Here is a 20,380-nt window from a genome sequence, read left to right as displayed (position 1 = left end):
TGTGTTAGGGTTACTATTAAAAGGAAGGTGAACGTTCCTATAATTAATAAGATTACGAACCCAGGTATGTGTGCATGTGGAGTTCGTAATGTGATGAATAATTTGCGCAACTCCTAAGTCATTCCAGAATCTGCTAGTATTCTCACACTCCAGGAAGATGTGTTTAATTGATTCATCTTCCTTTTGACAATAAAAACAAGTAGCATCCGGAATGATGGTAGTTTTTTTTTAAATAAAGCTCCGTTGGTAACCGGTGATGGCATAAGATCCAAAAAAACTCTTAATTTTTGGATGGATAGGGAGCTTCCAAATCCATGAAAAGTTTGTCGACTCATTTGTAGGTTGTTGAGCTCCCAACTCAAGAATATTATACATAGAATGCACAGTGAAATTTTCCCTTTGCGTTAAACCCCAGTAAATGCAACCCCAATAATTTTTCATTTGTGAAACATACGTAGCATTTATCATGCGAGTAATACTTTGTCCCAAATCAAAATTAATTAGTCCCGTATTCAACCTCTGGTTCTAAGTAGTTGAGAAACTATTAAATTATTTTGGTCCAAAGTTAACGGTCCGTGAATCATCGAACGTAGTGTTGTGCCTGGCCGTAACCAAGGATCATTCCAAACACTAATATGTTTACCCTCTCCTATCCTCCATTGAAGTCCTAATTGGCAATGCTGCCAGCCTTTCAAAATGTTATCCCATGTATGTGAATTATTAGTAACATTGCGTTTATGGAGGTATTTGTTAATTAGAATCCTTGACCACATAGCTTGTAGTGATTGAAAAATTCGCCAAGCAAGGCCTGCTAATAAAGCCTTATTCTTTTGCTCTAATTTTTGAATTTCCAGCCCCCCTTTAGCTTTAGGGCTTGATACAATATTCCATTTAAGAAGATGCATTTTTTTCTTTATTGAGGTAGTACCCCAAAGAAAATTCCGTTGGTATTGCTCCATTTTATTAAGAATATGCTTGGGAATTTGAATATACTGCATAATATGATTTGGAAGATTGTTTAGGGTAGATTTAATAAGAGTAGTGCGACCCGTCATTATAAGTAAATTACTTTTTCATCCGGCTAACCTATTCTTAAAATTATCTAAGAGGAATTGGAAGTCTTTATTTGTAGGTCGAGTCTGAAATGTAGGAAAGCCTAAATATTTTCCAAACGCAGTCCCTTCCTTAATAGAGAAGGACTGAGTCACATAAGTTCGATGACTCTGTAAAGCATTTTTAGAGAAAAAAACCTGGTTTATTTTTTGGCCAGAAGCATGAGTGAAGTGATCTAGCACATCTATCATTGCATGACAACTTTTAGTAGATATTTTTGAGAATAGAATAATGTCATCTGCAAATAAGAGATGTGATATTGACGGACCTTTCCTAGCTATACAAATAGGTTGCCATTGAAGGTAGTCAACTGATAATGAGATGCTACGTGAGAGCATTTCCATACACATTATAAAAAGATAAGGCGACAAAGGATCACCCTGACGAATTCCTCTAGTTGGAGTAAAGTAATGTGTCCTAGTGCCATTGATCAGAATAGAGATAGATGATGTTGTGACACACGACATGATTAAACTAACCAAAGGTGGGGAAATATTAAAATATAAAAGAGTCCTCCGAATAAAAGACCATTCTAGTCTGTCGAACGCCTTTTCTAGGTCTAATTTTAACAGCATGTAGGACGATTTTCCTTTTGCATTCCTAAAGTAATTTAAAGCTTCCTATACTATAATAGCATTATCAAAAGCACGTTTCCCTTGTTGAAAACTCGTTTGGGTAGGTCCTACAATTGTATTAATGACAGGCTTTAACCTATTAACAATGATCTTCGTAATCAGCTTATATAATGTATTACATAAACTTATAGGGCAATATTGCCGGATAGTGGTAGGGTTTTTCACCTTAGGAATAAGACAAATAAATGTTTGATTTAATTCCTGGGGAATTGTCTTGGAAACAAAGACATTTTGACAAAATAGAGTAACTTTATTGCTAACATCCAACCAAAATTTTTGAAAGAAAAATGGATGGAAACCATCCGGGCCAGGTGCCTTGTAGAGTTTAAAACTAAAGAGAGCACACTTAACTTCCTTATGATCAAGAGGTGCATCCAAAAATTGATGTTCATAATTTGAAAGCGCACAACTATTTAAGTCAAAATAAGCATGAACGGAAGACAGTTGATTAGTTGTAAATATAGTTTGATAAAAAGCAAGGATATGTTGGTTAAGTTCACACTGGTCAGTAATCCAGTTACCAACTACATCCCTTAAACTATAAATTCTATTTCTTCGACGCCTATGAAGAGTAGACAAATGGAAGAATTTGGTGTTCGCATCTCCTTCATTTAACCAATTAATGCGTGATTTTAATTTCCAAAATTCTTCCTCTAGACGTAAAATATTACTGAACTGTATAGAAAGATGTGTTTCTAAATTTTGTAGGAATAAGCTAGTAGGGTAGTGAACGGATGCCTGAATTCCTGCTAGTCTAGCTAGCAAAGATCTTTTTTTGTTGGAATATATTCCCAAATTCTTGCTTATTCTGGAAACACATTTCATAAGATGTACTATTGCATTAATTAATTATCATGTACATTGATGATCACATTGCAAATTATTGTTTTGGACGTCAAGAAAACAAGAGTAGTCCACATTTAAATTTTGTACTTAATTCATCCTATTTCTCCTTTCTCTCTTTGGCTGGCACTCTGGGTATTTTGCCCAGAAAATCTGCATTAAACTTCCTGCACATTTTTCTCATTTGCCTCTTCAATTTACATGCAATATCGTCGACTTCTTCTTCATATTTCTCATAAAGGAATGGGAGAGTTTCCACACAAAGCAAACCTTGTAGACAATATTCACAGAAAAAGTTTTAAAAAAGCGAGAGAGTAATAATGTTACTAACAGAAGAATGAGAAATAGCTAATTAATCTTACCAAAAAACAAAAGGTTCAAGGTGCTGATATAGTTTCCAAATACTGAGAGTATATAGAGAGAAATGATAGCCTAAAACATAAAAAATGGAGTAGATAAGTATAAAATCCATTGAAATGAAGGACATGAATTAGTAATTTATTTGGCTAAATTGATTCATAATACCAGAAAGAAGAGCTTTGCATCATTTCCACATGCAACAAAGTGAAATATGGAGAGGAAATTGTTGAACTTTTTGTGTAAGATTGAAGCAACATCTTCAAATGTAGTATCTTGTAATATGTCCTTGGGAATACTTGGAGGTGTCCTGAACATGTTATGAGAATCAATAAATCATATGTATATACAGAGGCAGAACATAGACATATAAGCAAAAAGTCACAATTTTTTTGATAAGCATCAAAATTCTGAACCCATAATTTCGGAAGTGTAATAGCTTCATTCAGTGGCGTATGCAGAAATTTTTGTAAGCAATATCAATATTTGAAAAAGTGAACAAATGAATAAATTACGGTAACGACAAACGATATAATTTTTTTATATTTTATCCAATATTTTAATTTTATTTATTATTTATACATATAGATTGCAAAAAAATTCGACGAACGTGACACCGCTTCAAGCAGGGTGCCTACGCGCCTGCGTTCAGTGCTAAGAACTTAAAAATTGTACTTAATCATGGATCCGCTTCTGTGTGTGTACGTATATATACATGAAATGTAGATCTTGACGAACAGATATTTTCATTCGTAGCAAGGGGAAATAAGAAGAATACCAGCCAAAGATATCTGCACCAGCAGACCAAATGAAGACTATTAACATAGTGGTGATGGAGACATGACAGAGGAGAGTCACAAAGGTATAATCCACAACCTCAAAAAGAAACCACATTACTGCAACTGCAATTAGAATTGCTGCAGAAAATGTTTTGTCTCTCCATAACAATATGTCCGCAACTGCACTTAAAAATATTTTAGTCCACGAGTAATTAACCAATCACAGAATAAGAAAAAGGTGAAAAGTCAGCAATTTCTTGATAGGATATAATAATGAGAAATTGATATTTTGATACCTCTTCCTCCTCCTAGAACAGAATGAATAGGCCTTTGGCGGCCCAAAAGTTTTGATCTTGGTGCAAGATTATTATCAGAATCAGATGAATAAGAAGCCATGCTTGCAGAAATATTGGGAAATGTGGCTGTAAATCATGTATATTAGCCAGCAATAAGCTTAAATAAGACTATTCAGGTACTAAGCTTAGTGGCCAAGAAACAAGGAAAGAGGGAAAGAAAAGAATTTCTTGAGCATAGAGTTTGCACTTTGCAGCTAGCTTTCCATTCCCGCTACTATACAGAAATCTGATTAACTTTTTGCTACATACTGTTAGTGGCATGCATGCATCTTCTATGCTTTTCGTTTGGCAAACTTTTAGTATCTCTTAAACTTTTAGCTAGCTTTATGTACACTACATTACCTGGAGAATATTCTCACAAATTGCAGCACAAAGGCTAAGTATTACCACAGATTTCTGGTTTCAATTTTCAACTCAAGGACTTGGATATCGTGCTTTTCCTCATCGCCCCTTTAATTCTCGGGGACTTCTATGAATCATGAGGTCATTAGACTGTCTTCCAATAATTTGAGTTAATTTCTCACTTGAATGTGCATGTGGCCAAGGCTAGATCAAGACTCAAATTAAGAATGAGTGTCAACTTTAATTAAGAAGTTCCATGACAGATGATAATTTTTTTTATCAACCAAGTTAATTATTATTTTGGAATGTACTATCATCTATGTCACAACTAATTACTAGAGCACGGAAGGAGAGGGGATCCGGAATTTGAACATTATGAGTTCGAGTCGGGGATTTTACTGCAAATTATCTGATTTATTGGGTTAAATATCAGTTACTTGCACTTATTTAGTAAATTTTTAAAAATATATATAGGATCTGAGCCAAAATTTCAAGGTTCGAATGAATCCATACGTTACACAATGGAAGGTTGGTGACGCATATGCCATGGAAGTACCTCTTCTCTAGGACGTGCCAATGTTACACCAATTAATTAGTTGCACACAACAACATCACTTGCTACATTTAATTGCTCGAGCTCAAGCATGTTGGATTTTGCTATATGAATCATCATTATATTCGTTACTGCCTTTAAATCCTTCTTATTCCAATATTATAAAAATTAATTTCTAATACCAAAAGTTCTTAATATTTCTTACAAGCAACCAAAAGTTCTTAATATTTCTTACAAGCATAATCACATATAGTTGCAAGAAAATTTGCTGCTTTTCTTTGCCAAGAAGCAGTCTTACCTTGCTAGATTGACACTTTATGAAGAGAGGAGTCCATTATTTAAATGATCACTCAACTGTCCGAAATTAACTATTAAAGTCATTTTTCTTTTGTTTGTAATAACAACATCATTTAACTATGCCTATAACACTCGAAATGTCATTCAACTGGATTTCTCAAACTTTTGATTGCAAAATATCGATTTTACCCTCTATATTATCAACTTTTGTCTTGTTTATTTTTTATTTTTAATATTATAATTTTTTTTTACTTTTTAATCTACATTATGGACTTACCTATAGGATAAATAAATTTTATGTACAAAATAAAAATAAATAAATTAATATTCTAGCATAAATAATGTCGGAATAATAATATAATTGAGCATAATATTCAAGAATATATAATATATATTATGAAAATATTTTTATTTTAAATAATTATTTTCTTTCATTCTCAATTGTGCAAATACATTTTTGAGTTTTTGTTGTTAATATCAATACTATTATTACGAACAACTTACTCTAATTAATATTTTTTATTATGCTCAATATTTTGTTATTCCAACATTATAATATTTGTAATTGGATTTTCTTGTTGTAGAAACGTTTAAAACTTTTATGCTTTTCAATAAAGACAAGAACTTAGAAAATGCTTAGTATGAGAGAACCAACGGACCGCGACTAATTCACCCTTTGGAGATCAAATAGGGATATGAACTACAGTATATTAAGTAGGAAATAACCCTAGGAAGCATCCAAGAGACATCCTATTATATACCATAGTAGTAGTATATATATAACTACTGATTGCTGAGTATCACGTTGGACTACTTTCTGAGAGCATTATTAAATCTTGCTAAAATGATGGTTGATCTATTTTGAGAAAATATATATTATTGGGGAAACAACAAATAATAATAAAAATTTCTAGCTGTCAAGTTATCATGAATTAAAAATTCCCCATAGAAACCAGAAGACTACTTTGTTTACTTGGTTGTCATTGGATCTTAGCTTTGTCATTGATGTGGGAGTAGACATTATTGTCAGCGTGGTTTTTTAATTCTAATTTTATTAACGTGACTAATTATAATGGACTATAGTGTAATTTAAAATCTTGAAAATAAGATAGCTTATCGGTTAGCTATAACGAACAAAGATGACCTTATCGGAGTTAAGTTCCTTACACTTGTAATGTGTGTAACTTAAACTTGTGTAGAGTATACTCGGATCCTGACATTAATGGTAAGAAGGAAGACGGTTCAATTCCGTTCGTGCCTAGATAGGCTTCATAAAAATAAATTCTTTTTTGTTAAATGAAACTTTTATATATCAAAAGTTCAAATTTCAATTTTTAATCCCGAGTAAACATCTAATTAAAAATAAACAAATTTCGACCATTCGCTCTAATATCCCAATTATCCGATTTTAATATATATATACTAGCTATGCTAGTAAGTACAAAGATACCATCAAGATATGAGTAATATCCGCACATTTATTATTTCTCACATATTTTACTTATGAAATTATAGAAAGACACCATTTTTCAAAAGGCAAGACTGCTTTCTCCACCAACCCCAATATAACAAAACAAGAAATATACGACAAAAGCAAGCCCAAGAATTTCTCCCAACATAGAATAGATCCGACCTTGCAAATTGCAATAGAGGATTAAAGAACTGACATTTTTCAAATAAAATAAACCCACCACCCTTTCACTCACAGTCAGCTGGGGACAATTACAAGAACAAAGTACTAAACTCGCTATGTCAATTCTTGAAATCTTTCCTTTTCTGCCCAAAGAGACCAATCAGAAACACTCAAACTCAGTTCTTAGTACTATCACTGATCATCATAGGAAATGGGTCGAATTGGGCTTTCCCAAAACTTGCAATCCCACTGCTTTCTTCACTCATCAACACAACATGCCCAATTGTCCAAAGCTCAAAACTTTCCACTCAATTTCAAGAAACCCAAAAAAACCATCAGCGCATGCATGGCTGCAGCTATACCAGCGCTGACACCCACAAGCTTTGGGTTCAAGAATTTAATGGAAACAGTGACTATTGATGTTCACAAAGCGGAAGGGAGGCCACTGAATGTGCCACTGATTGCTCCTTTTACAATTGCCACATCAAGATTGGACAAAGTGGAAAACGTAGCTATAAGGATAGAGTTGAGTAATGGTTGTGTTGGGTGGGGTGAGGCTCCTATTCTTCCTTTTGTTACTGCAGAGGATCAGCCCACAGCCTTAGCTAAAGCAGCTGAAGCATGTGAGTTCTTGAGGCAGAGTCCTGAAATGACTTTAAATCTAGCTTTAACAAAAATTGGAGATGTGCTTCCTGGCCGTGATTTTGCTTCTGTGAGTTATACCAGTAATTTCTTTTACTTTGTCATTATGGATTGTGCAATAAAGTGTATTTTCCTTTCTTTCTGGGCTGAAGTTCACGGGTTCAAGAATAACCTCTCGCAGAAATGCAGGGTACAATAGACCCTGATGGTCCAGCCCTTCTCGCACCCCCGCACGGCACCGGGATACCCTTTTCTTTCTTTCTGGGGTTTAGTGTTTAACTCCTTTTATTGTTGGTTCTAATATTGATACAGCGTTTGATTTCTTCTCGTTTTAGCTTTGGGCCTATGGTCCTCCTTTTTTTGTTCAATCTAGTAGGTAGTACTAATTTAGTTTTGTGTCAGTTGTTTACTATGTTCCATAGGGAACTGGAGTTGTTTTTTTCTGACTAGGAGTGTGATAACTGAAAATTTTACACTGTATTTTCTCTGACACAAGCAGTTCTTTAATCTTGACGTTAGTTTGTTATCTTAAACAGAATTGTGAAATTCTTTTGACTTTACCATTTTAAGTTTATCATGGAATTGGTTCTCAGGATTGAAACTCAAAGGTCAACATAAAACTGAATGTTATAGGCTTATCTGTTTTTATGTTATTTTCTCTAGGTCTAAGTGACAGATAAGATTGCTGATAATGGAGTTAATTTATCTTCTTTAATACAATGGTAGTTGGCTAGTAGGTAGTCGAGAGTTCCCCGTTCTTTTTTAGTATTATTAGTAGCTCCCTTGTTTTTTCGTTCGCTCTGTGTATCGTATGTTCCAGTTTGTTACTGGTTGATGCTATTTTTTGTTATTGGTTGTTGTTGTTGTTACTATAGATGTCTTTCTCCCCTTTTCCTTATCGTCCTTTGTCCCCCTACTCTTTCTTTCTTCTTCCTCTTCTTCCTTTCTCTCTTTTCACCTTTTCTTGAGCCGAGGGTCTATTAGAAATAGCCTCTCTACCTCGCCAGGTAGGGGTAAGGTCTGCGTACACATTACCCTCCCCTGACCCCACTTGTGTGATTATACTGGGTATGTTGTTGTTGTTGTTGTTGTTGTTGTAATACAATGGTTATTGAGTGGAGGGCTGCCTTTGTTACAACAATTCAATAGACCTTTTTTCCAGCTTATATACATTCGCAGTTGGTTTCCAGAGTTTAGGGGGTAGGATAGGGAAGGCGTAGAATTCTGACTTGGCGACACTGAAAATGGAAAGGGAATTGAGAGACAGTGAGGTCGTTGTCCGATATTTATTGTCGAATCCCCAAATGTGCATCTTTGAGTGTTTCAGCGGATCCCCAATCTCCCAGTATCAATTATCCTCCGAAAAGACATACAAAACTAGCATGCGTGTTTCTTCCTAGCCTGAGATTTTTACGTAAAGACGTTGTATAGCTGATCTAAAGTTTGCAAGTTTCTGATGTATAGCTGATTCTCGTCTAATTCTTTTGGCTTACCTTCAGTCAGCATCTCTTTTTGGCATTTGGCGACGTCATGTGGCGGACCAATTTCTACACTAGTTATCTTTTCATATTGTGACATATCTTTCTTGATACACTGGACCGAACATGTACTTGTGTGTTTTTGGACGTCATGGTTTCCACAGGATGAGTAGACAAGTTGCCTTGAGTCTTTATATACTTTTAAATATGTGGATTTTTATCTTTCAAATTCATCTTTGTAAACTGAAAACTTGTGTGATACTGATTCAAATGATAACTTGATTGAAGGTCAGGGCAGGAGTTGAGATGGCACTGATTGATGCAGCGGCGAACAGCATTGGAATACCTTTATGGAGACTATTTGGTGGAGTATCTAGTTCAATATCTACTGACATTACAGTTAAGACTTTTCCTTTCTTATTCTGCTTTAGTTGGCAATTCACAGTAAATTTCCACCTCTGTTGCTTTCCAAGTACTTGCTGCCACAAACAGTGCTCTCAAGTTACAACAATGCCATCAAACATATGCTAACTAGAAACCATATTTAGCAAGAAATTCTTACAGAAGAAAATTATAGTAGAAATTAAGAACTGCCATAGACGTGTTTAAATTGATCTCAGTGACCATCTTATTGTAGATTCCGATAGTTTCACCCGCGGAAGCTTCTGAACTGGCTTCAAAGTACCGTAGACAAGGTTTCAGGACGTTAAAGCTTAAGGTGGGCAAGAATTTGAGCGGAGACATTGAAGTGCTTCAATCCATACGTGCAGCACATCCTGATTGCTTGTTTATCTTGGATGCTAATGAAGGTTACACGGCAAAAGAAGCTATTGAAGTCCTTGAAAAGTTGCATGGTAAAGTACTCTTTTTATTTAAGTACTAATAATCTTGATAAAATTTTACCTTATCTGTATTGACAGAAGAATAATAAAGAATTTATAAATCTCATATTTCTTCCCTCTGATATGCTAGACATATCTTCATGCTAAATGATTAGTTTCTTTCAGTTCATTATCATCTGCACTAAAGTGAAATTCTCAAATCTCTGGTTTCCTATCAGAAATGGAGGTAACTCCAGTGCTCTTTGAACAACCTGTTCATAGAGACAATTGGAAAGGTCTTGGACATGTCAGTCAGATCGCAAAGGACAAATATGGGGTATCTGTTGCTGCTGATGAAAGCTGTCGAAGTTTGGCTGATGCTAAAAAGATAGTGCAAGAAAGTCTTGCTGATGTCATTAATATTAAGCTTGCCAAAGTGGGGGTGCTTGGGGCTCTCGAAATTATTGACTTGGCGAGATCCGTGGGCTTAAATTTGATGATTGGTGGTATGGTTGAAACCAGACTTGCCATGGGCTTTGCAGGTCATCTAGCTGCTGGCCTTGGATGTTTCAAGTAAGTTTCTGTTGAAATTTCTCTGGAAAAATAACCTGCTTTTATCAAACTCATAATATATCCATCATGCTGGGAAAAATAGTATTACTTTCGCTCTCCTCACCTTGCCTGTATCGCCCAAACTCAACATAGTATTAATCAAATCCTCGGGTTGGACAATTTGGACAATTCTATCACTAGATCAATTCTGCTTTGAATTCTGTGAGAGTATTTTCATTAAAGTTGAGATCAGTATATCCATGTTAAGTTTAGGCAAACACTACGCATAATCATGGTTGTCTTGCTATCCCATTTTGATTGGTATTCACTTGGTTATGCAATTCAACAGACATGGTCCCTAATTTGTGTATCTAACTTCCACAGATTCATCGACCTAGACACACCCCTTCTGTTGGCAGAGGATCCAGTTTTTGGGGGTTATGAAGGTATTTCGCTGTCTTTGCTCAGAACTTTCACTGATGACTCAAATGGATCTTTGTTTGTAGTGTTTAATGTTTTTTGCTTGTACTTAATCGATCTAATGCATCTCTCACTTCTTTATGTGCCCAGTATCTGGACCTGATTACAACTTTTCGAATGCTAGAGGGCACGGTGGTTTTCTTCACTGGGACAGTATTGCATAGTAAGTTTGATTTTGACATTAAACTGTGAAGTAACCATGTCTTGTGCGCTATAGCAATATTAAGCAGACATGATTATTAGACTGATGTGCCAATTCTACATCTTTCGTCTTATTACTGGTGCAAAGTGCAAACCCTTGTGCATTAGTCTGCAGAATGGCTGTTCTATACATATGATGAACAGAACCGATGGTCTATGATATGTTATTACCATTTGCAAAAAGTGTTGACCAATTAATGGAGAGTATCTTCTTAAAAACAAAGTTCTTTCCTTCATTACATGGAAGCACTTCATATCTGACTTGTGCTTCTCCATTAACATCCATATATTGGCAGAAGGTCGAATTATGATAGCCTAATTTTCCTTGGCCGAATAGAAAGACTGATCGCTCAACTATGCTTACTTTTTCCTGATTTGAACTCCTTGAAATTTTGTTTCGGTGATAGCATAGGTTCAAGTTTTCAACATGCTTTATCTAGCTAGGCTTTGATAAGTTTAGATACCTTCGGACAAGTGACTTGATATATGTGGTTTTACTCTTAAATCATAGAGTTCATCTTGACCTTTTAATCCAGTTTGTATGAAATTAATCTATTTGCTCTAACGTTTGAAATTCCCTGCAGAAATTAGAAGTGGAGTCTGCTCTCTCTTTCCGGATTGTCATTTGCAACAGCCAACCATCCATGAGTATTAGTTGCTGTCATGTTTGTATGTGTATGTGCCAATCACTGAAACACAATACTAAAAGATCCAATCTTTGGGGTGAACAAATTTGTAAATGCCTGATTGTCTGTGAAATTGTTGTAAGTGAGAACAGTCTTGCTTGACAATTTTATTTCAACAGATATAGCCTGAATCACTCTTATCTTCTAAGCATCTATCTTTGGACATAAAGCCCGACAATTCCAATGTAAAAGTGAAGGATTAGGAACTCAAGATAAGATGTATACCTAAGTGTGGCAATCAACTTGAAGCCATATGACCTATGCAAGGCTACCTGAAAAAATGAAGCCCTATGTTGTTCATGTTGAATCTGGTATGTCGAGTAAGAGGCAAACCCGAAAATAAAGAATATCAAACTCCAATGTATTATTTTCTTGGAAAATACATTATATAGTTGTATCTTACTAGGAGGAGCGCAAATTACATATTTTGTGCTAAGAATACTTTATCGAGAAAAAAAAAAACTCAAAAAAAACCCGAGATTGAAAAACACGACTTTGTTGGTTTGGTCTGGTTTATATATTTAAAAATCCGACATTATTGGTTTGGTTTGGTAATTGAAAAATTCGAATCAACGTGGCCTATATATATCCCTAAATTGCACGTAAGAGATCTAAAAATAAGATACATAAGATTTTTGTAGAATCATTTTCTTTTATTCAATGTAAAAGGTTATGTTGAACCATTTTCTTCGATGGGAATATATTTAGATATTTAAAATACATATATATTTTTTTTTTGTAAAAAAAGTATTGAATAATAAGGGAACCTTTTTCCCAAAACATCAAGTGTCCTCTCCACCACGTTTCAAAGTTTCGAATGCCTTAGGTTAAAGAGCTTACGAGTATTTTGTGGTGCTTGTGTTTGCTCTGTTCTGCATATGCCATAAGGAAAAGGGACGACGGAAAATATAAAGAGTTGCAAAGTACTACTCCGTGTCATATGATGTGCCGTGTTTCTCTTTTACACATTTTTAAAAAAAAAATTAATTAGGAAACTTTTTTTTGACTATTTTACTCTTATTTATGTCTTAAGATGTAATTTTTCGTCATTTAATATTTAATCATAATTAAGGTATTTGTAGTCTTTAAAAATAATTAATATTAAGGATAAAATAGGAAAAAAAATAATTAATTACTCTTGAACTTCTAAAATGACAAATAATTTGAGATAACTATTTTTAAAAACCACAAACTCATAATTTGAGACTGAAGAGTAGTACGTAGAATGAGAGCAGAAAAGGGACTCGCGTTGAGAGAGAAATGTGTAAAGGAGGAAATCAACGGAAGAGAAAGAGTTTTTCTTTTTTTTGGAAAAAAAAGAATATGAAAAGTCAATCGATAATCAAATAAAAAAAAAAAAAAAAAAAAAAGAGCGACAAGCAAATCATATAATTACCATCAATTCTTTGCCCTCCTCCTTTATAGTCGGATATTGTAATTGCTCTCTCTCAATTAAGCTCAGTTTCATCTAAATTATACTTATTTTTTTTGAATATATGCATTAGTTCTCCCAATATTAACAAATGCTAATCATTTTTCGGGACAATTTCTTTTATAAAGTAAATAAGAAAAATATAACTCCACCGTGCACAAGAAATTAAAAAATAGCTAGATTTACAAGTGGTCAAAATAGACAGTTTCAAAAGTAATCGAAATTTAGCCACTTTTCATGTAGAGATAAATCTGAATGAAAATACTGCTCAAAATCCAAAAAATACTCCAGTATATTATATTGGAGTTCCAACATAAGTATACTGGACATCCAGCTTAATATACTGGAGTTCCAGTATAATATACGGGTCCAACATAATATGATGCAAGTTTATATACAGGTATTGCAATCTCCAATATATTATGCTGGAACTTTCCGCGTGTTGGACATACACAGGTGCACCGATCTCCAGTATATTATGCTAGAACTTTTCGTGTTGCAGCAAAATAGTGGCTATTTTTTAATGACTTTGCAAACGCTGGCTATTTTTGAATAACCAGTCCAAAAACTGGCTAGCCCGTGCTATTTTTACCCCAAAGGTTGAACCTAAACAACGAACATTTTAAAAAAAAAAAGTCCACTCGACCCCCAAAGGAAATGAAAGAAAAAAGAGTAGAACTTGATAATTTTTTATTTGGGAAAAATATAGCTTTTGATAAAAACATGTTAGCAGAGAATTCATAATTAAACAAAATCAAGGTGTGAATCAAAATAATGATAAGGCGCATATTGGGACACACTAAAGCTTGCAAATAAATGCAAAGTCAGTAGTGGCAATCACTATATATCACCGAAAGCAGAGTCGCTATGCTGCAATATGTGTTGTATATCCCGTAGGGTCCGCCACAAGCGGATCAATTAAACTTTTGCCTACAATATTTGTATTAAGAAATTTATTAAATATTATCTCAAAATTTAATTTGTTGATTTCATTATTATAAAAATTCATAAATTTTAAATCTTAAATCCAAACCATTCATTGTCCTACCGTGTGAAAAATGGACAGTTCGGATTCGATTGTTTTGTTTTTGTTAGTCGGCGAATCCCGCATTTTCTTCTCAAGATCTTACTTTAGTATTCTCTTTATCAATCGGAGGGACTACATTAATGCAAAATGGTGTACATTGGTCATCATTATTACCACCAAAGAATGTGGTGTAGTAGATGAGACTGTTCCTCCCTTAACCAGAGGTCTTGGGTTCGAGCCTTGAGTATGGAAAAATCTTTGGTAGGAGCGCTTCCTCCCAAATGGGATCTTACGCGGCGCGAATCCGGATATAATCCGGCTCCAATGCGGGTACCGGATATCGAGTGAAAAAAAAAAGAAAGATCATCATTATTTATTTAAATAAAACATGAAGTTGAATTGTTTAAAATAATGGATCTTATTATCAACTTTGAAAAGAAAAAAAAATAGAATGTTGGTGCGTCTATAAAAATGAGACACTAATTAGTCATGCAACAAGTAGTCTGTGTTGAGTAAGTTTCAAGAGAACTATTTTGTGACTTAAATTTTCCTAAACAAAGTCCCGAGATCCTTTTTAAATGTAGAATTCCCAATTTCATTTTTCATAAATCAAATGAAAATGTATAGAATAAGCAATGGATCTAGCTGAAAGTTTAATAAGTATTTGCAATTACTCTTCACGTACGGAGAAAAAGATAAAGAAGAATATGTCTAATTTCTATTGCATAAAAAAATAAAAAAATAAAACCTCTGTAGATTATATAAAATAGAGAATGGGGGACGCAACTTTAGAATGCATAATGATTAATGGTATGCCATGCCACAACTAATTATTATAACATGAATGCAAACAAAGTACTAAATCATACACCTCGATGATTCTCTATAATAAACTTCTCTCTCTTGGCATTAAACTTTTTTCTTTGTTATTATGGAAAGCTAAATTACTCACTTATCTGGTAGATTAACTCCGATACAATCGATTCTATTAGCAATAGTCATTTACTCCATGCAAATAAATCTTTTCCCAACTAAGATTAGAAACAATATTGATCGCATACATCAAAATTTTCTATGGGGTTCAACAACGGAACATCGAGAAATCCATCACATCAACTAGAATAAAGTAGCTTTTCCTAAATAAAAGGGTGGCCTAGGACTGCACAAAGCAACAGGAAAAAATATTGCACTCCTTTTTAACCTACTGTGGAGATCCCTCACAAACCCCGACACCCTTTGGGAAAAAATATTTAAAGGAAAATACAACAATACCCAAACAAGAAATCCCACTATTTTCAGAAATAATAACTCTTACATCTGAAAAAGTGCTGCCAAAACATATTCTTTCTTTTCCAAAGGCATAGTAGAACATTCAAAACGAGAACAAAGTACGACTTTGAGAAGATAGATGGGTTACATGCAATCACACACTAAGGGAATTAATTGAGGGACCAATTAACAAGGAAGATTTTACTAAAAATGTTAACAGTATCATTAGTAATAAAAACTGGAACCTAGACGCACTACCTTATGATCTCCCAAATACACTCTCTGACATCATACAATAAAGTTACATTCCATTTTCTGAACAACTAAATGACTCCTTCTTATGGAAAGAAACGAAGGATGGAAACTTTACAACAAAATCAGCCTACAATCTCTTCATTAGGCTCAAAGAAACTACCCAACTGCAGGAGCCTTTTAACCACTTCTGGTTATGAAAAACATATTGCCACAACAAACTAAAAAACTTCCTATGGCTTCTACTACACCAACGACTACCAACTGCAGCTGTACTCAACCAAGGAACATAATATAGGGCAACTCATGCAAACATTGTGGAAGAGAGGAAAACACATGCTACATATTCTTCCAATGCCCCATTAACAACATCATATGGGGAGAGCTCAACATCAACACCCCACACACTCAAACCAACTAGATTGGATAAAAGATATTGCAACTTTGATGATAGGATATAATTACGTATTTTAGTCGCTAATTACACTCTAATTTCCTGCACTTTAATTGAGTTTGAGCTTTAATCGCTAGTGTTTTGCACTAATTGTGTATTTTATGCCTTGTAGGAGTGATTCCGAGCTATGTAGATGTTATGAAATAAATTCAAATGATTTGGAGCTTTGAAGTTTGAGTAAATGCCCAAGGAATTAAGTCAGGATCGTGTTCGAAGATCAACAGATGAAATTTAAGAACAAACGAAGAATCGAGTAGACATATTGCGCACTGTCTAGTAAAATACACATAATGTTTCGCTCAGAACTCCATTTGGGCTCCACAATATATGATTACAAAGCTAACTTAAAGGGATACAACTTTTATGTTTTACTTTTTTTCCAAATTCCAAACATAACAGGGTGAAAAGTTCGCGGAAAGTGTGTGGCCGCGCGCTGGCCGCGCAAATGGGGCAGAATACTGGGCAAGATACGCGGTCAATCCGCAGTTGATCCGCGGTCGCGCACGTCCTATCTGGTAAAAGTATCCTTTTTCGCGTAGGAGAAAGTATAATTATTTGGGCTCGACCCTACTTTGTATATATACATGGAAGAACGGTATTTTGAGGACTTTTGACATAATTTAGACCTATGGAGGCTAAGGAGACCGGGATTCGACCTAAGGAGGCAAGAACACACTAAGAGCAAGGCGGGGAATTCTTCTACGAGTTTTCACTTCCTTCTTCCTATTTCCATTATTGGTTATGAATTCTAGTATTGTAGTTATGCATACTATTATGAATAGCTAATTTGTTATCTAGAGTTTTGATGGAACCTATTGAAGGATGATTTTTCTGTTATGTTAATATAGATTTTGTTACATCTCACATTTTCATACGTTAAAAATTTCGTCTTTGGTTAATTGACGTAGACTCGAGGATGAGATCATCTTGACGTTAACGTACTTACGCTATTTATAACAAGCGATAAATAAGTGTTATAAAAGATAAAGGGGTACACGGACCAACGAAACGAGTTTCGTTGGAAGTGGCCAATTTGGAATAAAATATGGGTCGAGCGATAATACCCGATAATTATGAACTAGTACCATGCAAGGTGCTATATGACCACGGTAGTATAATATATAAAATATATATGAAGTATTTTAAAAATAAATAGAATTTTAAGTAATTTGTGGTAATTTTAAATTATGTAGGTAATTGGTTAATTACCGGGTAGCAGGACATTACCCAGTTAACTAATAAGTGAATAAAAATCAACTAAAATATCCCCCCCAAACGTGGCAAGAAGCCACCAAGTCAGAAGTGACTAAGAAGTCACTTATGCAAGATGTCACTTATGAGAAGTGATGACTATTTAAGATGTCCGTTACATATCCAATATGAACCAAAATGATATGTATTATTGAAAGTTACTTCTTTTATAGTCAACGTTCTTCTCAAAAGTACTATCATACATGTATCACCTTTTCCATTACTAACTTTCATTGCCTAATCCTACTAAAGATATCTACATTTCTATGTGAGACAGTAATTTCAAGAAAAATTATCTCAAACCAGAAAATTTCTCAAACTCAATAAGCGTTATATAATGGTCAAGTGCAGTAAACGAATTCAAAAACATTGCTTTCCAAAACTTCAAGAAACAGAAACGTTTTCCTTTCAAATTCTCAAAGAACAAAAGCAAACATTTTCCTCTCAAAATTTCAAACCAAAAACGTTTTCTTCATTCCAAAACCAGAAACGATTTTCGTACATGAATTTCTAAGGAGTAGGGAAAAATTTTGTTCAATCAACGAATGTTTCCCAACGAAATATTATACGGAGTTTTTCCCACTCCAGGTATGTTAAGGCCCTCCCTTCTTTCTTTTGGCATGGTCCAAGTTATACTGAAGAAACAAGCAAACACATAGTTTTCATAAATTACTCTATTCATAGAAATAGTAGGGGTATCTATATTCTTGATTCCCCATGATAATTATTATTATCTCCTGTTCATAGGTCTCATAATAATACACAGTTGAAAAAGTTTATCCGTAAGGAATATTGAGATTATTACGTATTTTTCATGCATTTCACTCATTTATACATGTGCATTCACCCATGGCCCGATGGATTTATATACGCGTATATATATAAATATATGTATATGGGATATGGTAAAAGGTTACAACGTTATATACGCACCACCACCTGATCAGCTAGTATATGTTGATGATATTGCCCACAGTGGCTGAGATGATATGATGGGATGCCCTCAGTGGCTTGATGATATTATGTACACCCATACCTATGCATGGCATGACATTTATACGCACGTGCATGACATTATAAACGTTTCAGAATTTACAAAGTTATTCAGATTTAAAGATGTGTTTCCTTATTCCATGTTTCATCTATGTCTTTTACGTACTAATTTTCATGTCTTACATATTCAGTACATTTTTCGTACTGATGCCCTATTTCACAGGCCTGCATTTCATGTCTGCAGGTGCAGGTAGGCAGGCTAACGGTCCCCCTTCTTAGGATCCCTGATCAGTGAGAGTTGGCGTGCTCCACTTGATCCGGAGCTGTTTTTGATTTTGGTACGATACGTTTGTGTGTATATATATATATATATATATATATATATATATATATATGGATATGACGTGGCTCAATTCCGTCTTTGTACAGTTATGTTTCTGTTAGAGGTCTGTGGATAGTATGTCTAGTTGGGTTGTATGTGGCCTTGTCGGCTTTCAGTTTTGGATGTATAGTTGTCTATAGCAGCCTTGCCGGCTCGCCCACTGTATTCTGCCTGTATACGTATATATGACTTGAAGGCAGGTTTCCTTCTTGTATGTTATTTTCGTAATTCAGTAGATGTTATTCAGGTTCATATCTTAGACGCATGCTTAGGAGTGTTTGACAGGTAGGACTCAGGCACCCGTCGCGGCCCATCGATTTGGGTCGTGACAAAAGTGGTATCAGAGCAGTTTTGTCCTAGGGTTATCTACAGACCATGTCTAGTAGAGTCTTGTTTATGGGTGTGTCGTACACCACACTTATAAACAGGAGGCTACATGACATATAGGATGTTATCCTCTCTTTTTATCTCAGATCGTGCGATACAAGAATTCATGTTCCTAACGATACGTTATATTTTCAACAATCTCTCCAAATAGTACGGCCGCCCAGAAGGGAAAGTCCGTGGCTAGTGAGACTACTAGTCGAGTTCCACATGAGTTACCAGGGCTCGGGGAGAGTCTCATGGTGAGGTTCCATCTTAGACTTCACATACCCCGCCCTTTCCAGAGGAGCTCTGAGGGGCACCAGCTCCAGCGCCCACCCCTGTACATTCAGCACCTCAGCCGGATGCACCGGGTCAGGAGATAAGAAATGCTATTCAGTTATTGACCCGATTAGTAGTCGCACAGGCTCGGTATCAGGAAGTAGGTATTGGTCATGCAGATAGGTCTGTCAGTGCGAGGGTTCTTGACTTCATTAATTTAGACCCTCCGGTATTCACTGGGGCAGATCTGAATGAGGACCCTCAGGTATTTATTGATAGAGTGCAGAGGATGTTACGGGTAATGAAGGCCACTGTGACTGAGTCAGTTGAGCTAGCTTCCTATAGACTCCGAGATGTTCCAGTTAATTGGTATGAGTCTTGGGAATTGTCCAGAGGTGAGGATGCCCCTCCAGCGGTATGGCAGGAGTTTACAGAAGCTTTTCTTCGTCATTATCTACCACCAGAGCTTAGGCGAGCCAGAGTTGATAGGTTCTTGACCCTTCAACAGGATAACATGAGTGTTCGGGAGTACAGTCTTCAGTTTGATTCATTAGCTAGGTATGCTCCCACTATTGTATCTAAGATGGAGGATCGAGTGCACCGGTTTGTGATGGGGTTAGAGCCTCGCTTGCTTAACGATTGTATGTCGGTCTTGCTTCAGCCAGACATGGATATTTATCGTATTCAGGCATACGCTCAGGGTGTAGAGGAGCGTAAATAGAAACAGAGGGCCGATCATGAGCATGATAGGGCCCAGAATAAGAGAGCGAGGTCTTCGGGTCCTTCTAGTGAGTTTTGAGGTGGTCAGAGGAAGCAGTACTCGATGTATCCATCCCAACCCTCTGCTAGCGTGCCCCCTCAGTTTGGCGGTAAGATATTTGATCGTCCTACATATTCAAGGCCTCAG

At 35.4% G+C, this 20,380-nt stretch overlaps 2 protein-coding genes across 2 annotated transcripts; one reads left to right on the top strand and one right to left on the bottom strand.

Annotated features, from left to right (window-relative positions):
• Positions 1-2,567: 2,567 nt before the first annotated feature.
• LOC107793965 (reticulon-like protein B9) lies at positions 2,568-4,170 on the bottom strand. The gene is made up of 5 exons (XM_016616413.2): positions 4,024-4,170; positions 3,727-3,907; positions 3,117-3,258; positions 2,954-3,023; positions 2,568-2,861 (listed from the first exon to the last, which is right to left on the bottom strand). The coding sequence occupies exons 1-5, from the start codon at positions 4,121-4,123 to the stop codon at positions 2,692-2,694; spliced, it is 663 nt and encodes a 220-aa protein (XP_016471899.1). The 5' UTR covers positions 4,124-4,170; the 3' UTR covers positions 2,568-2,691.
• Positions 4,171-6,985: 2,815 nt separating this feature from the next.
• On the top strand, positions 6,986-11,916 carry LOC107793967 (L-Ala-D/L-amino acid epimerase). Its single transcript, XM_016616415.2, has 7 exons — positions 6,986-7,620; positions 9,317-9,427; positions 9,666-9,882; positions 10,089-10,422; positions 10,786-10,847; positions 10,972-11,044; positions 11,667-11,916. Coding segments are annotated over exons 1-7 (1,299 nt in total). The 5' UTR covers positions 6,986-7,119; the 3' UTR covers positions 11,668-11,916.
• Positions 11,917-20,380: the final 8,464 nt, after the last annotated feature.

Source organism: Nicotiana tabacum, chromosome 6, assembly GCF_000715075.1.
Source record: "Nicotiana tabacum cultivar K326 chromosome 6, ASM71507v2, whole genome shotgun sequence".
NCBI classification, from domain to species: Eukaryota; Viridiplantae; Streptophyta; class Magnoliopsida; order Solanales; family Solanaceae; genus Nicotiana; species Nicotiana tabacum.
The sequence above is the reverse complement of the archived record's forward strand: the minus strand, read 5'-3'. Positions and strand labels throughout refer to the sequence as shown.

Coding starts and splice junctions, on each gene's coding strand:
- LOC107793965 (XM_016616413.2), bottom strand. CDS start 4,123: ATGGCTTCTTATTCATCTGATTCTGATAATAATCTTGCACCAAGATCA. Junction 3,024..3,116: donor ATGCAAAGCTCTTCTTTCTG/GTATTATGAATC, acceptor TTTATGTTTTAG/GCTATCATTTCTCTCTATAT. Junction 2,862..2,953: donor CTTGAACCTTTTGTTTTTTG/GTAAGATTAATT, acceptor ATTGTCTACAAG/GTTTGCTTTGTGTGGAAACT.
- LOC107793967 (XM_016616415.2), top strand. CDS start 7,120: ATGGGTCGAATTGGGCTTTCCCAAAACTTGCAATCCCACTGCTTTCTT. Junction 9,883..10,088: donor AGTCCTTGAAAAGTTGCATG/GTAAAGTACTCT, acceptor GTTTCCTATCAG/AAATGGAGGTAACTCCAGTG. Junction 10,848..10,971: donor AGTTTTTGGGGGTTATGAAG/GTATTTCGCTGT, acceptor TTATGTGCCCAG/TATCTGGACCTGATTACAAC.